We start from the raw sequence: 14,102 nt of genomic DNA on the forward strand, positions 1-14,102 counted from the left end.
TACATATTTTGCTACTGTTGCCAACATTGCTTTCTTGAGTTCTCTTGACTCTAAACATTTTGTAATGTGTATTACAGAATATATTTTATTTTAAGCAGGAAAATGAAGCATTTCAGCTATTAGAAATATAGGCAAAACAGTTCAGTTTTACTAGAAATATAAAACAGTATCCAGAAACTTTGGTCCAGACTTACCAAATGTACACAGATTTGAATGACCTTTTCTAAAACTCTTCCTTCAAGTTCTTTTGAACTTGGTGATGAAAGTTTTGGTGATCTAGTTTTACACAGAGATAGATAATATATATCATCAATACGCAGACAAATATATTTTGCTTTTAGGTGACAAGTGTTCCTATGTTTATTCTCTTTCTTAGAGAGCAACCTGCACTAATATATTGTCAGACTTTCAATGTCCAAACCGAATGGCTTTGACTGAGAGACCACTGAGAATAATAAGAATGCTGAAGCAGTAAATGAAATGTGGAATACGAAGAGAATCATTAACTTCTGATTAAAATATAATTGCCAACCAAAATAAACAACTTCTTTGTTTTCACGGCTTTGAAGTGAAATGACACAGGAGCAGTTGCGTAAGCAGTCCTTGTGTGTTCTTGTGTGTATGTACTAAGCCGCTTCAGTCGTGTCTGACTTTTTGCAACCCCATGGACTGTAGTCCGCCAGGCTCCTCTGTCTGTGGGATTTTCCAAGCAAGAATACTGGAGTGAGTTGCCCTGTCCTCCTCCAGGGTACTGTCCCAACCCAGGGATTTAACCTGTGTCTCTTATGGCTCCTGCATTGGCAGGTGGGTTCTTTACTACTAGTGCCGTCCGGGAACCCAGGTATTTGGTTGGTTCTAAAGCAGTCGCACTGCCGTGCCAATACAATTTTTATGATGGTACAGGACTTATGCATGCCATTGTTGAAAACATGATGTGTCATTGTGTATCTTTTACCTTTTATACGATATGGATGATATGATATTTTATATGATATTATATGAGGTGGATGATATGATCTGAGAGATCTACCAAAATCATGCACACTCAATATGATGACTTTGGATGAAAATAAGAAGTAGAAGAGGAAGTAGCATGGACTGAGATATGTCTTTTTTTGCATCATGAGACCCAAGGACACTATGTCCATTTACAACACCACAGTCTTCATGCCTTCTGAGTTCACACTAATAGGGATCCCAGGCCTAGAGTCTGTGCAGTGCTGGGTTGGGATTCCATTTTGTGCCATGTATCTCATGGCTATGATTGGAAACTCCTTGCTTCTCATTATCATCAAATCAGAACACAGTCTCCATCAGCCCATGTACATTTTTCTAGGCATGCTAGGAGTCACAGATATTGCTCTCAGCACAAGCATTGTGCCCAAGATGCTTGGAATCTTCTGGTTTCATGTACCAGAAATACATTTTGATTGTTGCCTGCTTCAAATGTGGCTCATCCACACATTTCAGGGCATAGAGTCAGGCATCTTGCTGGCCATGGCCTTGGACCGCTATGTAGCTATCTGTTATCCACTCAGACATGCTGCCATCTTCTCTCACAAGTTAGTCACTCAAATAGCAGCTATGGTAACACTCAGGGCTGCCATTCTTGTAGCACCATGCCTAATACTGATAAAGGTTCGATTACAATTTTACCATACAACAGTCATCTCTCATTCCTACTGTGAACATATGGCTGTCGTGAAACTGGCTGCAGAAAATATCAGGGTTAACAAAATCTATGGTTTGTTTGTGGCCTTCACTGTTGCTGGGCTTGACATTGTGTTAATCACGTTGTCCTACATACAGATATTCATCACAGTTTTTCGTTTGCCTCAGAAGGAGGCTAGGTTGAAAGCATTCAACACTTGTGTCGCTCACATCTGTGTCTTCCTCCAGTTCTACTCCCTTGGTTTCTTCTCCTTCTTTGCACATAGATTTGGTTCCCACATCCCTCCTTATATTCACATCCTCTTTTCTAGCACTTATCTGCTGGTCCCTCCATTTCTCAACCCACTTGTCTATGGTGCAAAGACCAAGCAGATCCGTGTCCGTATGGTAAAAATATTTTGTTCAAAAAATTTACTGTGAGAAAAACTTTTATGTTTACCTTTTTGTGAGTAGTAACACTTTTCCTCCAACATGATAAAACAGCAGATTCATTGTTATTGGAAATGTTTTTTCCAATAACAAGTTTTGCTCAAGTTTTCTATTTAATTTTTTTTTTTTCAATTTGCAAGCATGTTAGCTATTGCCTATTAGCCCATGACAGCAGTCAATAGGACTGTGGATCCTAGATGGGTAATGAGAATGATAAGCATAAAGGAGGAAAATACTGATTGTTTCTCCTTTACATTTCTCTCTAATTTTTTTAGTACCTGCTTGAGTGTACACTTGTAAACATCTAGCTCTGGAAAGATTCACAAATTGTGCATCTCTCAGTGAATTTAGATATGCCTAAGGCTTAATGTTCTGCAGTATCCAAGTACTCAATAAATCTAGTTCTTGATTTTGTTTCTTGGTCCTCTGGGTCTTCTTTTAAAAAATGGAGGAAGTATATGTTAACTGTTCTTATCAAAAACAAAACAAACAGAAATTATATCTCTATGTTTGTAATGAGAAAATAAAGTCTAAAAATTTCAGTATATTTGCAGGGTCATCCATAAAGTTATAGGCAAAAAACTCATAAGCAGTAAACTCATAAGCAGTACAATTATTCATTTTAATTAACTCATCAAGTGTTATCAAATTCCTAAGCCATTATAAATACTATGCTACAGAATAGTAGCATAGAGGTAAATTTGACACAGTGATCAATTTTCATGAGTTTGTAAACTTTTTATCCTTTTTATTTCCTAGTGAACAAGAGGGAAACAGAGACATGGTAATGAGAGAGAAGTGGTAATAGCATGCATAAATTAATCTCCAGATTTTGTAGGAAATTAAATATTTAAAGGACAAGAGTGTCAGTCTTTCACTTTTTTGAGAAATGTACAATCTTCATGGTAATTTTTTGAATCTGATTCCCTTGGGTCCAGGTGTGGAAAATCACAACTGTCTGCTCTCCCAAGAGCAGGGAATAAGGAAGCTCCAGGACAAATCATGAATGCCCTCACTCTCTCAAGTGCTGAGGTTTGAGCAGGAAATGGGAAAATGGTAGGCAGTAGAGATGGTAATCAGTAGCAGCAATAGAGACAAATACAGTTTATAAACCACATCAACTATTCATAACTTAGGAATACTTAGTGACTTTTTTTCTTCAACTTTAGGTTTTAATACAACTCTGGGACAACAGGAAAAAAAATCTGTTTATATTCTCTTCTCTATGAAATAGATACTAAAATCAACCTTAAATTTATGGCCTAAAGTTTTTATCTTATGATAGCAAAGGAGGTTTTAGCAATTTGGGGGACTATTCCAGAACAGTTTTCAGTTAACAATAAGGGAAATTGTACATTTGGGTAGATAATTTGATAATATCAATTACAATTTAAAATGGGTAGAACCTTTAGTGCCAGGCAACCTGGAAGACTATAAATCAAATGTTAAAAATTGTTACAACTAAATTGGTGAGATTTGGAAAAAAATATTGTTTTTAAGTTAATATTTCTATAATCTGTGAAGTTTTTAAAATAAGGTACAAGAATAAAATGTTGCATACTGAAGGTAAGTATCATGATGGCCAAATACAAAATGAGGTGAGTTTTTTGGGATAGTAAGAGGAAACTTAAGCAAAAAATGATTAGAAAAAATGGTATGTGATATTGTTTTCAACCCTAAATTTTACAACTTTGAGAATTAAAAAATGATTCTTAGATGTCTTACAATATACTCCTTTAGCATTCATAATTTCCTTTATACCATCTAAAACAAGTAATTATAAACCTTTTGAATATATGGTTCCCAATAATAAATTTGCCTACAAAAATATACATTCTTATAAACTATTTACTCATGACTTCACAACTGCTGGACTTTATCAGACTTTAAATCTTTAAAATCTGAGGGATGAAAAGATGAAATCTCATTGTTGATTAAATTTTTATCCTCCTATTAATAAGTTTGGGCATGTTTTGCTGTTTACTGAATGGGCAGTATAATGGGGGGCAATTAAGAGTGGGGGTTGTACCATGCACCAATGTACACCTTATCTTTGACAAAGGAGGCAAGAATATACAATGGAGAAAAGGCAATTTCTTTAACAAGTGCTGCTGGGAAAACTGATCAACCACTTGTAAAAGAATAAAACTAGAACACTTTCTAACACCATACACAAAAATAAACTCAAAATGGATTAAAGATCTAAATGTAAGACCAGAACCTATAAAACTCCTAGAGGAAAACATAGGCAAAACACTCTGACATAAATCACAGCAGGTTTCTCTATGACCCACCTCCTGAGCAATGGAAATAAAAGCAAAGATAAACAAATGGGAAATAATTAAACTTAAAAGCTTTTGCACAATGAAGGAAATTATAAGCAAGGTGAAAAGACAGCCTTCAGAATGGGAGAAAATAATAGCAAATGAAGCAACTGACAAAGAATTAATCTCAAAAATATACAAGCAGCTTATGCAGCTCAATATCAGAAAAATAAACAATGCAATAAAAAAAATGGGCCAAATAACTAAACAGACATTTCTCCAAAAGAGATATATGGATGGCTAACAAACACATGAAAAGATGCTCAACATCACTCATTATTAGAGAAATGCAAATCAAAGCCACAATGTGGTATCATCTCACGCCAGTCAGAATGGCTGCCATCAAAAAATCTACAAACAGTAAATGCTGGAGCGGGTGTGGAGAAAAGGGAACCCTCTTACACTGTTGGTGGGAATGCAAACTAGTGCAGCCACTATGGAGAACAGTGTGGAGATTCCTTAAAAAATTGGAAATAGAACTGCCATCAGTTCAGTTCAGTTCAGTCCCTGAGTCGTGTCCGACTCTGTGACTCCATGAACTGCAGCACCCCAGGCCTCCCTGTCCATCACCAACTCCCGGAGTTCACTCAATCTCACGTCCATCAAGTCGGTGATGCCATCAAGCCATCTCATCCTCTGTCGTCCCCTTCTCCTCCTGCCCCCAATCCCTCCCAGTATCATGGTCTTTTTCCAATGAGTCAACTCTTCGCATGAGGTGGCCAAATTATTGGAGTTTCAGCTTTAGCATCATTCCTTCCAAAAAGCACCCAGGACTGATCTTTTGAATGGCCATACTACCCAGCAATCCGACTGCTGGGAATACACACCAAGGAAACCAGAATTGAAAGAGTCCCATGTACCCCAATGTTCATCACAGCACTGTTTACAATAGCTAGGACATGGAAGCAACCTAGATGTCTATCAGCAGATGAATGGATAAAAAAGCTGTGGTACATATACACAATGAAATATTACTCAGCTATTAAAAAGAACACATTTGAATCAGTTCTAATGAGGTGGATGAAACTGGAGCCTATGATACAGAGTGAAGTAAGTCAGAGAGAAAAACACCAATACAGTATATTAATGCATATATATGGAATTTAGAAAGACAGTAACTATGGCCCTATATGCGAGAGAGCAAAAGAGACACAGATATAAAGAATAGACTTTTGCACTCTGTGGGAGAAGGCGAGGGTGGGATGGTTTGAGAGAATAGCACTGAAACATGTTTATGACCATATGTGAAATAGATCACAAGTCCAGATTTGATGCATGAGACAGGGCACTCAGGACTGGGGCACTGGGATGACCCTGAGGGATGGGATGGGGAGGGACGTGGGAGGGGTTTCAAGATGGGGGACACACGTACACTCATGGCTGATTCATGTCAATGTATGGCAAAAACCACTACAATATTGTAAAGAATAGGCCTCCAATTAAAATAAATTAATTAATTTAAAAAAATGCTAAGATTGTGGCATCCAGTCCCATCAGTTCATGTCAAATAGAAGGGGAAAAGGCGGAAGCAGTGACAGATTTCCTTTCCTTTAGCTCTACAATCACTGTGAATGGTGACTACAGTCATGAAATTAGAAGACCATTGCTTCTTGGCAGGAAAGCTATGACAAAACTAGACAGTGTATTAAAAACCAAAGACATCACTTTGCCAACAAAGGTCCATATAGTCAAGGCTATGGTTTTCCAGTAGTCATGTATGGATGTGAGAGCCTGACAACAAAGGCAGAGTGTCAAAGAATTGGTGCTTTTAAACTGTAGTGCTGGAGAAGACTCTTGAGAGTCCCCTGGAAAGCAAGAAGATCAAACCAGTCAATTTTAAAGTAAATCAACACTGAATACTCTTTGGAAGGACTGAAACTGAAGCTGAAATTCCAATACATGGGCCACTTTATGCGAACAGCTGACTCATTGGAAAAGACCCTGATGGTGGGAAAGATTGAAGGCAGAAGGAGAAAAGGGCAACAGAGAATGAGATGGTGGGATGGCTTCACCAATTCAATGGATATGAACTTGGGCAAACTCTGGGAGATGGTGAAGGACAGGGAGGCCTGGCGTGCTGCAGTCCATGGGCTTGCAAAGAGTCAGACACAACTTGGTCATTGAACAACAAAACAACTTTTATTTGAACAAGTACACATTGATACCTCTTCCTTATTAAAAATAATATTCTGTGGCCTATTCATGTTGATGTATGGCAAAAATCATCACAGTATTGTAAAGTAATTATTCTTCAATTAAAATAAATAAATTAACTAAAAAAAAAAGAGTGGGGATTCTAGAGCAGTAGTCTTCAACTATTTTCACTCTAATACTCCTTAAATTTTAAAAACAAATTATGTATCAATTATTATATTTTAATGTTAACATCTAATATCTTTCACCTTAACTCTAAATAGATTTAAAATATATTATTTTACAATATTTTATTGCAATGTGATTTAAACATATTTCTGCTAAGTCTTTGGATCTGCAATATATCTTTTCTGTGTAAAAATGATAAATGTGTACCAGTTTTAAAAAAAATAATTTCTCATTGTTTAAATCAGATTGACATTGTTAGAAAAAGTCCAAATTTATTCTTTAAGTCAAACGTGATACTATGCCCTCCACATTTATGTTTACTTTTAATTCTTAGAAAGAAGCAAAGAAGAGAATAGGAATGAGGAGAAGAGAGAAAAGAGGGTGGGGTGTGAGGGGAAGAAAGAAAGAAGGCAAGAAAAAGGTTAGTTCAAGAGCAGAGCTCCATTGAAAGTCTGATACTCTCTGCCAGCACTTTGCTAACCCTGCCATCAGAGAAAAGAGACATATTCTTGAAATAGTCTCCTGGCACAGAGAGAACATTATGTCAAAATTATGCTTTCATACAAATCTGAAATAATTAAAATACTTATTGGGGCAGAAATATTACAGAAACAAAAGAGACTAAATATGAAACAGAGAATAGTGAAGACTGTTCTGTTCATTTCAGTCCAGTTCAGTCGCTCAGTCGTGTCTGACTCTTTGCGATCCCATGAATCGCAGCACGCCAGGCCTCCCTGTCCATCACCAACACCCGGAGTTCACTCAGACTCATGTCCATCGAGTCTGTGATGCCATCCAGCCATCTCATCCTCGGTCGTCCCCTTCTCCTCCTGCCCCCAATCCCTCCCAGCATCAGAGTCTTTTCCAATGAGTCAGCTCTTCGCATGAGGTGGCCAAAGTACTGGAGCTTCAGCTTTAGCATCATTCCTTCCAAAGAAATCCCAGTGTTGATCTCCTTCAGAATGGACTGGTTGGATCTCCTTGCAGTCCAAGGGACTCTCAGGAGTCTTCTCCAACACCACAGTTCAAAAGCATTAATTCTTTGGTGTTCAGCTTTCTTCACAGTCTAACTTTCACATCCATACATGACACTGGAGAAACCATAGCCTTGACTAGATGGGCCTTTGTTGGCAAAGTAATGTCTCTGCTTTTGAATATGCTATCTAGGTTGGTCATAACTTTTCTTCCAAGGAGTAAGTGTCTTTTAATTTCATGGCTGCAATCACCATCTGCAGTGATTTTGGAGCCCCCCAAAATAAAGTCTGACACTGTTTCCACTGTTTCCCCATCTATTTCCCATGAAGTGATGGGACCGGATGCCATGATCTTTGTTTTCTTAATGTTAAGCTTTAAGCCAACTTTTTCACTCTCCTCTTTCACTTTCATCAAGAGGCTTTTTAGCTCCTCTTCACTTTCTGCCATAAGGGTGGTGTCATCTGCATATCTGAGGTGATTGATATTTCTCCCGGCAATCTTGATTCCAGCTTGTGTTTCTTCCAGTTCAGCGTTTCTCATGATGTACTCTGCATATAAGTTAAATAAGCAGGGTGACAATATACAGCCTTGACATACTCTTTTTCCTATTTGGAACCAGTCTGTTGTTCCATGTCCAGTCCTAACTGTTGCTTCCTGACCTGCATACAGATTTCTCAAGAGGCAGGTCAGGTGGTCTGGTATTCCCATCTCTTTCAGAATTTTCCACAGTTTAATGGGATCCACACAGTCAAAGGCTTTGGCATAGTCAATAAAGCAGAAATAGATGTTTTTCTGGAACTCTCTTACTTTTTCCATGATCCGGCGGATGTTGGCAATTAGATCTCTGGTTCCTCTGCCTTTTCTAAAACCAGCTTGAACATCAGGGAATTCACAGTTCACGTATTGCTGAAGTCTGCCTTGGAGAATTTTGAGCATTACTTTACTAGCCTGTGAGATGAATGCCATTGTGAGGTAGTTTGAGCATTTTTTGGCATTGCCTTTCTTTGGAATCGGAATGAAAACTGACCTTTTCCAGTCCTGTGGCCAGTGCTGAGTTGTCCAAACTTGCTGGCATATTGAGTGCAGCACTTTCACAGCATCATCTTTTAGGATTTGAAACAGCTCAACTGGAATTCCATCACCTCCACTAGCTTTGTTCATAGTGATGCTTTCTAAGGCCCACTTGACTCCACATTCCAAGATGTCTGGCTCTAGATTAGTGATCACATCATCATGATTATCTGGGTCGTGAAGATCTTTTTTGTACAGTTCTTCCATGTATTCTTCCCACCTCTTCTTAATATCTTCTGCTTCTGTTAGGTCCATACCATTTCTGTCCTTTATCGAGCCCATCTTTGCATGAAATGTTCCCTTGGTATCTCTAATTTTCTTGAAGAGGTCTCTCATCTTTCCCATTCTGTTGTTTTCCTCTATTTCTTTGCATTGATTGCTGAAGAAGGCTTTCTTATCTCTTCTTGCTATTCTTTGGGACCTCTGCATTCAGATGCTTATATCTTTCCTTTTCTCCTTTGCTTTTCGCTTCTCTTCTTTTCACAGCTATTTGTAAGGCCTCCCCAGACAGCCACTTTGCTTTTTTGCATTTCTTTTCCATGGGGATGGTCTTGATCCCTCTCTCCTGTACAATGTTACAAACCTCATTCCATAGCTAATCAGGCACTCTATCTATCAGATCAAGTCCCTTAAATCTATTTCTCACCTCCACTGTATAATTATAAGGGATTTAATTTAGTTCGTACCTGAATGGTATTTTCCCTTTTTTCTTCAATTTGAGTCTGAACTTGGTAATAAGGAGTTCGTGATTGAGCCACAGTCAGCTCCTGGTCTTGTGTTTGTTGACTGTATATAGCTTCTCCATTTTGGCTGCATAGAATATAATCCATCTGATTTTGGTGTTGACCATCTGGTGATGTCCATGTGTAGAGTCTTCTCTTGTGTTGCTGGAAGAGGGTGTTTGCTATGACCAGTGCATTATCTTGGCAAAACTCTATTAGTCTTTGCCCTGCTTCATTCCACATTCCAAGGCCAAATTTGCCTGTTACTCCAGGTGTTTCTTGACTTCCTACTTTTGCATTCCAGTCCTCTATAATGAAAAGGACATCTTTATTGGGTGTTAGTTCTAAAAGGTCTTGTAGGTCTTCATAAAACCATTCAACTTCAGTTTCTTCAGTGTTACTGGTTGGGGCATAGACTTGGATAACTCTGATATTGAATGGTTTGCCTTGGAAACGAACAGAGATCATTCTGTCGTTTTTGAGACTGCATCCAAATACTGCATTTTGGACTCTTTTGTTGACCATGATGGCTACTCCATTTCTGAGGGATTCCTGCCCGCAGTAGTAGATATAATGGTCATCTGAGTTAAATTTACCCATTCCAGTCCATTTTAGTTCGCTGATTCCTATAATGTCGACGTTCACCCTTGCCATCTCCTGTTTGACCACTTCGAATTTGCCTTGATTCATGGACCTGACATTCCAGGTTCCTATGCAATATTGCTCTTTACAGCATCGGACCTTGGTTCTATCACCAGTCACATCCACAACTGGGTATTGTTTTTGCTTTGGCTCCATCCCTTCATTCTTTCTGGAGTTATTTCTCCACTGATCTCCAGTAGCATATTGGGCACCTAATGACCTGGGGAGTTCCTCTTTCAGTATCGTATCATTCTGCCTTTTCATACTGTTCATGGGGTTCTCAAGGTAAGAATACTGAAGTGGTTTGCCATTCCCTTCTCCAGTGGACCACATTCTGTCAGACCTCTCCACCATGACCCACCGGTCTTGGGTTGCCCCACAGGCATGGCTTGGTTTCATTGAGTTAGACAAGGCTGTGGTCCTAGTGTGATTAGATTGACTAGGTTTTTGTGAGTATGGTTTTAGTGTGTCTTGCCCTCTGATGCCCTCTTGCACACCTACCATCTTACTTGGGTTTCTCTTACCTTGGGCTTGGGATATCTCTTCATGTCAGCTCCAGCAAAGCACAGCCACTGCTCCTTACCTTGGACAAAGGGTATCTCCTTATCGCTGCCGTTCCTGACCTTCAACGTGGGATAGCTCCTCTAGGCCCTCCTGTGCCTGCTCAGCCACCCCTCCTAGGGTTGCTCCTCCCAGCCGCCGGCCTTGTCCTCAGGCATGGATGGCTCCTCCCAGCTGCGGCCCCTGGCCTCAGGCCCGGGGTGGCTCCTCAGGGTCACCACCCCTGGCCTCGGGCGCAAGGTGGCTTCTCCCGGCAGCCCCTGACCTCGGACACGGGATGGCTCCTACTGGCCGTTCCTGTGGCGTCGCAGTCTGGCACTCTGGGTCGCTGTCCCTGACTTCAGACGTGGGGTAGCTCTCGGCCCCGCTTAGTGCAGTGACCCACCGCCGTCGCCTGCGCTTAGTGAAGACTGAGCAAAGGAAAAGACTTTTCCCTGAACAAAAAACGCAGAAGCTATGCAGTTCCAGCCAATTCTTAGCGTACACCCGTGGCGGATTCATGCTGATGTATAGCAAAACCAACACAGTATTGTAAAGTAAAAAAAATAATAATAAAATTAGGAAAAAAAAAGGAATAAAAGTCTTATGTTAATGTATTTTCAAACAAAACTACATATTTAAAATTTTAGACCATTAAGAACAATACTGATATGATTATTTGAGTAAATCTCTCACATACATTAACATTTTCATTCTTTTGTATAAATACTAAGCATGGAAATGCTAGGGCATTTGTTATGTGCAAGATTAACTTTTAAAACACATTTCAAACTGCTCTCACTAATGGCCATACAATTTTAAGTTCTCATCAGCTGTGTATGAGAGTTCTGGATGTTCCCAATTATCACCAATGATTGGCAATATCAATCTTTAAATCTTCATCTATTGTGGTTGATAACTACATCTGATCATAATTTTAATTTGCATCCTCTAAAAGATAAAGATGCTGTGGTTCTTTTCATGTGCTTAAATGCCATATGTGTATTTTTGTGTGCCTATGTTAAGTAATTTAAAAAATCTCTGTGATATACTTTTAGAAATATTCCTAAATATTTCTTAATATTTTAATATATCTGGGCTTCCCTGGTAGCCCAGTGATAAAGAATCCACCTGCCAATGGAGGAGAACTGATTTGATCCCTGGATGGTAAAGATCCCCTGGAGAAGGAAATGGCAATCCACCCCAGTATTCTTGTTTGGGAAATGCCATGGACAGAGGAGCTTGGTGAGCCATAGTCCATGGAGTCACAAAGATGTGGGCATGACTGAGCACAGCACAGCCATCTAGTAAGGATGCATTTCTGGGTTTAAGTGTATTTAAGTTAGTTTTCTATCTCTAGCTTCTTCAATTGTGATAATAATTGTAACTTTACACTATGCTCTATTCTGTATTACAATACCAACTCATGAGGGGAAAAAATTTGAAGAGTTATTAAATAAAGCCATTTCCAATAAATTTATCTTTTTAATTATTGCGAATGTTTGAGCATATCCTGGATTTTTTTTTTTTTTAATGACTATCTATGTATTTTGCTTCCCTGGTAGCTCATATGGTAAAGAATCTGCCTGTAATGCAGGAGATGCAGGTTCAATCCCTGGGTTGCGAAGATCCCGTGGAGAACGGAATGGCACCCTACTCCAGTATTCTTGCCTGGAGAATTCCATGGACAGAGGGGCCTGATGGGCTATAGTCCACGGGGTCACAAAGAGTCAGACACAACTGAGTGACTAATACATTCACATTCATGTATTTTGCAAATATTGCCTCCCTGTCTCTGGTTTTATTTTACTCTTTCTATAGCATGCTAGGGCTTCCCTGGTGGCTCAGAGGGTAAAACATCAGCCCGCAATGCAGGAGACCTGGGTCTGATCCCTGGATTGGGAAGATCCCCTGGAGAAGGGCATGTCAACCCACTCCAGTACTCTTGCCTGGAAAATCTCATGGACAGAGAAGCATTTTAGGCTACAGTCCATAGTGTTGCAAAGAGTTGAACATGACTGAGTGACTTCACTTTCACTTTCACTTTTCATAGCAAGTTAACCAATTTTTTTTATTTTCATGAAGTCTAATATTAATCAGTTTATACTCTTGTTTTATGTTTTTTGGTCCTTTCTAAGAAACCTTTGCCTAACGTGATCACAAAAATGTTGTTTTCTCCTAGCAATTGTATAATTTTAGATCTTACATTTAGATTTATAATCAATTTCAAGTTGTTATTATTTGATAAAAAGAAATTAATTTTTTTAAATGACTACCCTGTTGTTTAAACATTATATAAAAGACTATGTTCCATTGAATTATCTCAGCATAGTTTTTGAGACTCAATTGATTTTTTAATATAGGGATTAATAATGACTTCATATTCTATGGATTTTGGCACTTTAGCAGATTTTGGAGATACAAGTCACTCAGTGACTAGCTTTTTTAAAATAAGAAATGGACAGAAAGTAGGTCTTAAGTCTTACTCTGCTGAGGGCCTAGTTTGCAGGATTAATGTATGCTTCATAATGAATACATACCTACAATTTTGGTAAAAAAGTTAAAATTTATGGCACTCGAAATTAAAGAATATTGAATTTCTTTTAAAAAGTAAACAAGAAAAAAGAAAGAAAGAAAGAAAGTGAAAGCCAACAAACATAAGGATTGACAGGCATGAGCGTATTTCCAAATATTAAAATAAAGAAAAAAACCTGTTATCCTTCTGGGAGTAAAATTAACTGGGGACAGTTTTTCAAAGAATATTCAGCATGAACTGAAATCTGGATAAGGTATGCTAGCCTTCTCTAATGGGAACAGAGTGAAGAAAATGAAAAAAAATTGTGTGCAATATTGTTCTAGTAGAAGACATATTGGAGATAACAGAATTCTTTTGAGAAGATAAAATAACTGTTGTATTTGTATAACTTGAATGTCAGGACCCAGGAAAGAACTTTTGGAGTTACCAAAATTTAAGCATAATTATTAGAAGAGAATATATGGGACACAAAATGGTAAATTAGGAAATAAAAAAATAGGCTGAAGAGAAGTATGAAAGTGAAATCGCTCAGTTGTTTCCGACTCTTTGCAACCCTGTGGGCTGTAGCCTACCAGATTCCTCCATCCATGGGATTCTTCAGGCAAGGGTACTGGAGTGGGCTGCCATTTCCTTCTCCAGGGGATCTTCCCGACCCAGGGATTGAACCGAGGTTTCCCACCTTGCAGGCAGACACTTTACCCTCTGAGCCACCAGGGAAGCCACCAGGAAGAGAAGTATAGGTGTCAGTAAAATCTCTGAATCAGTTCCATTCAACATGAGTCAGTATAATGTTTTCATTCTCCTTCACAGAAGAATTTCTGCAAAGAGAATTAGATCTTTCACTTTTCATCATTATCTCTCATTCACCCT

At 38.8% G+C, this 14,102-nt stretch overlaps 1 protein-coding gene across 1 annotated transcript; it reads left to right on the forward strand.

The window, feature by feature from the left end:
- Positions 1–1,140: 1,140 nt before the first annotated feature.
- LOC128060529 (olfactory receptor 52A1) lies at positions 1,141–2,091 on the forward strand. Its single transcript, XM_052652934.1, has one exon. It carries the CDS (start codon positions 1,141–1,143, stop codon positions 2,089–2,091), a length of 951 nt encoding a protein of 316 aa, XP_052508894.1.
- Positions 2,092–14,102: the final 12,011 nt, after the last annotated feature.

The sequence above is a fragment of the Budorcas taxicolor genome, chromosome 15 (genome assembly GCF_023091745.1).
Source record: "Budorcas taxicolor isolate Tak-1 chromosome 15, Takin1.1, whole genome shotgun sequence".
NCBI classification, from domain to species: Eukaryota; Metazoa; Chordata; class Mammalia; order Artiodactyla; family Bovidae; genus Budorcas; species Budorcas taxicolor.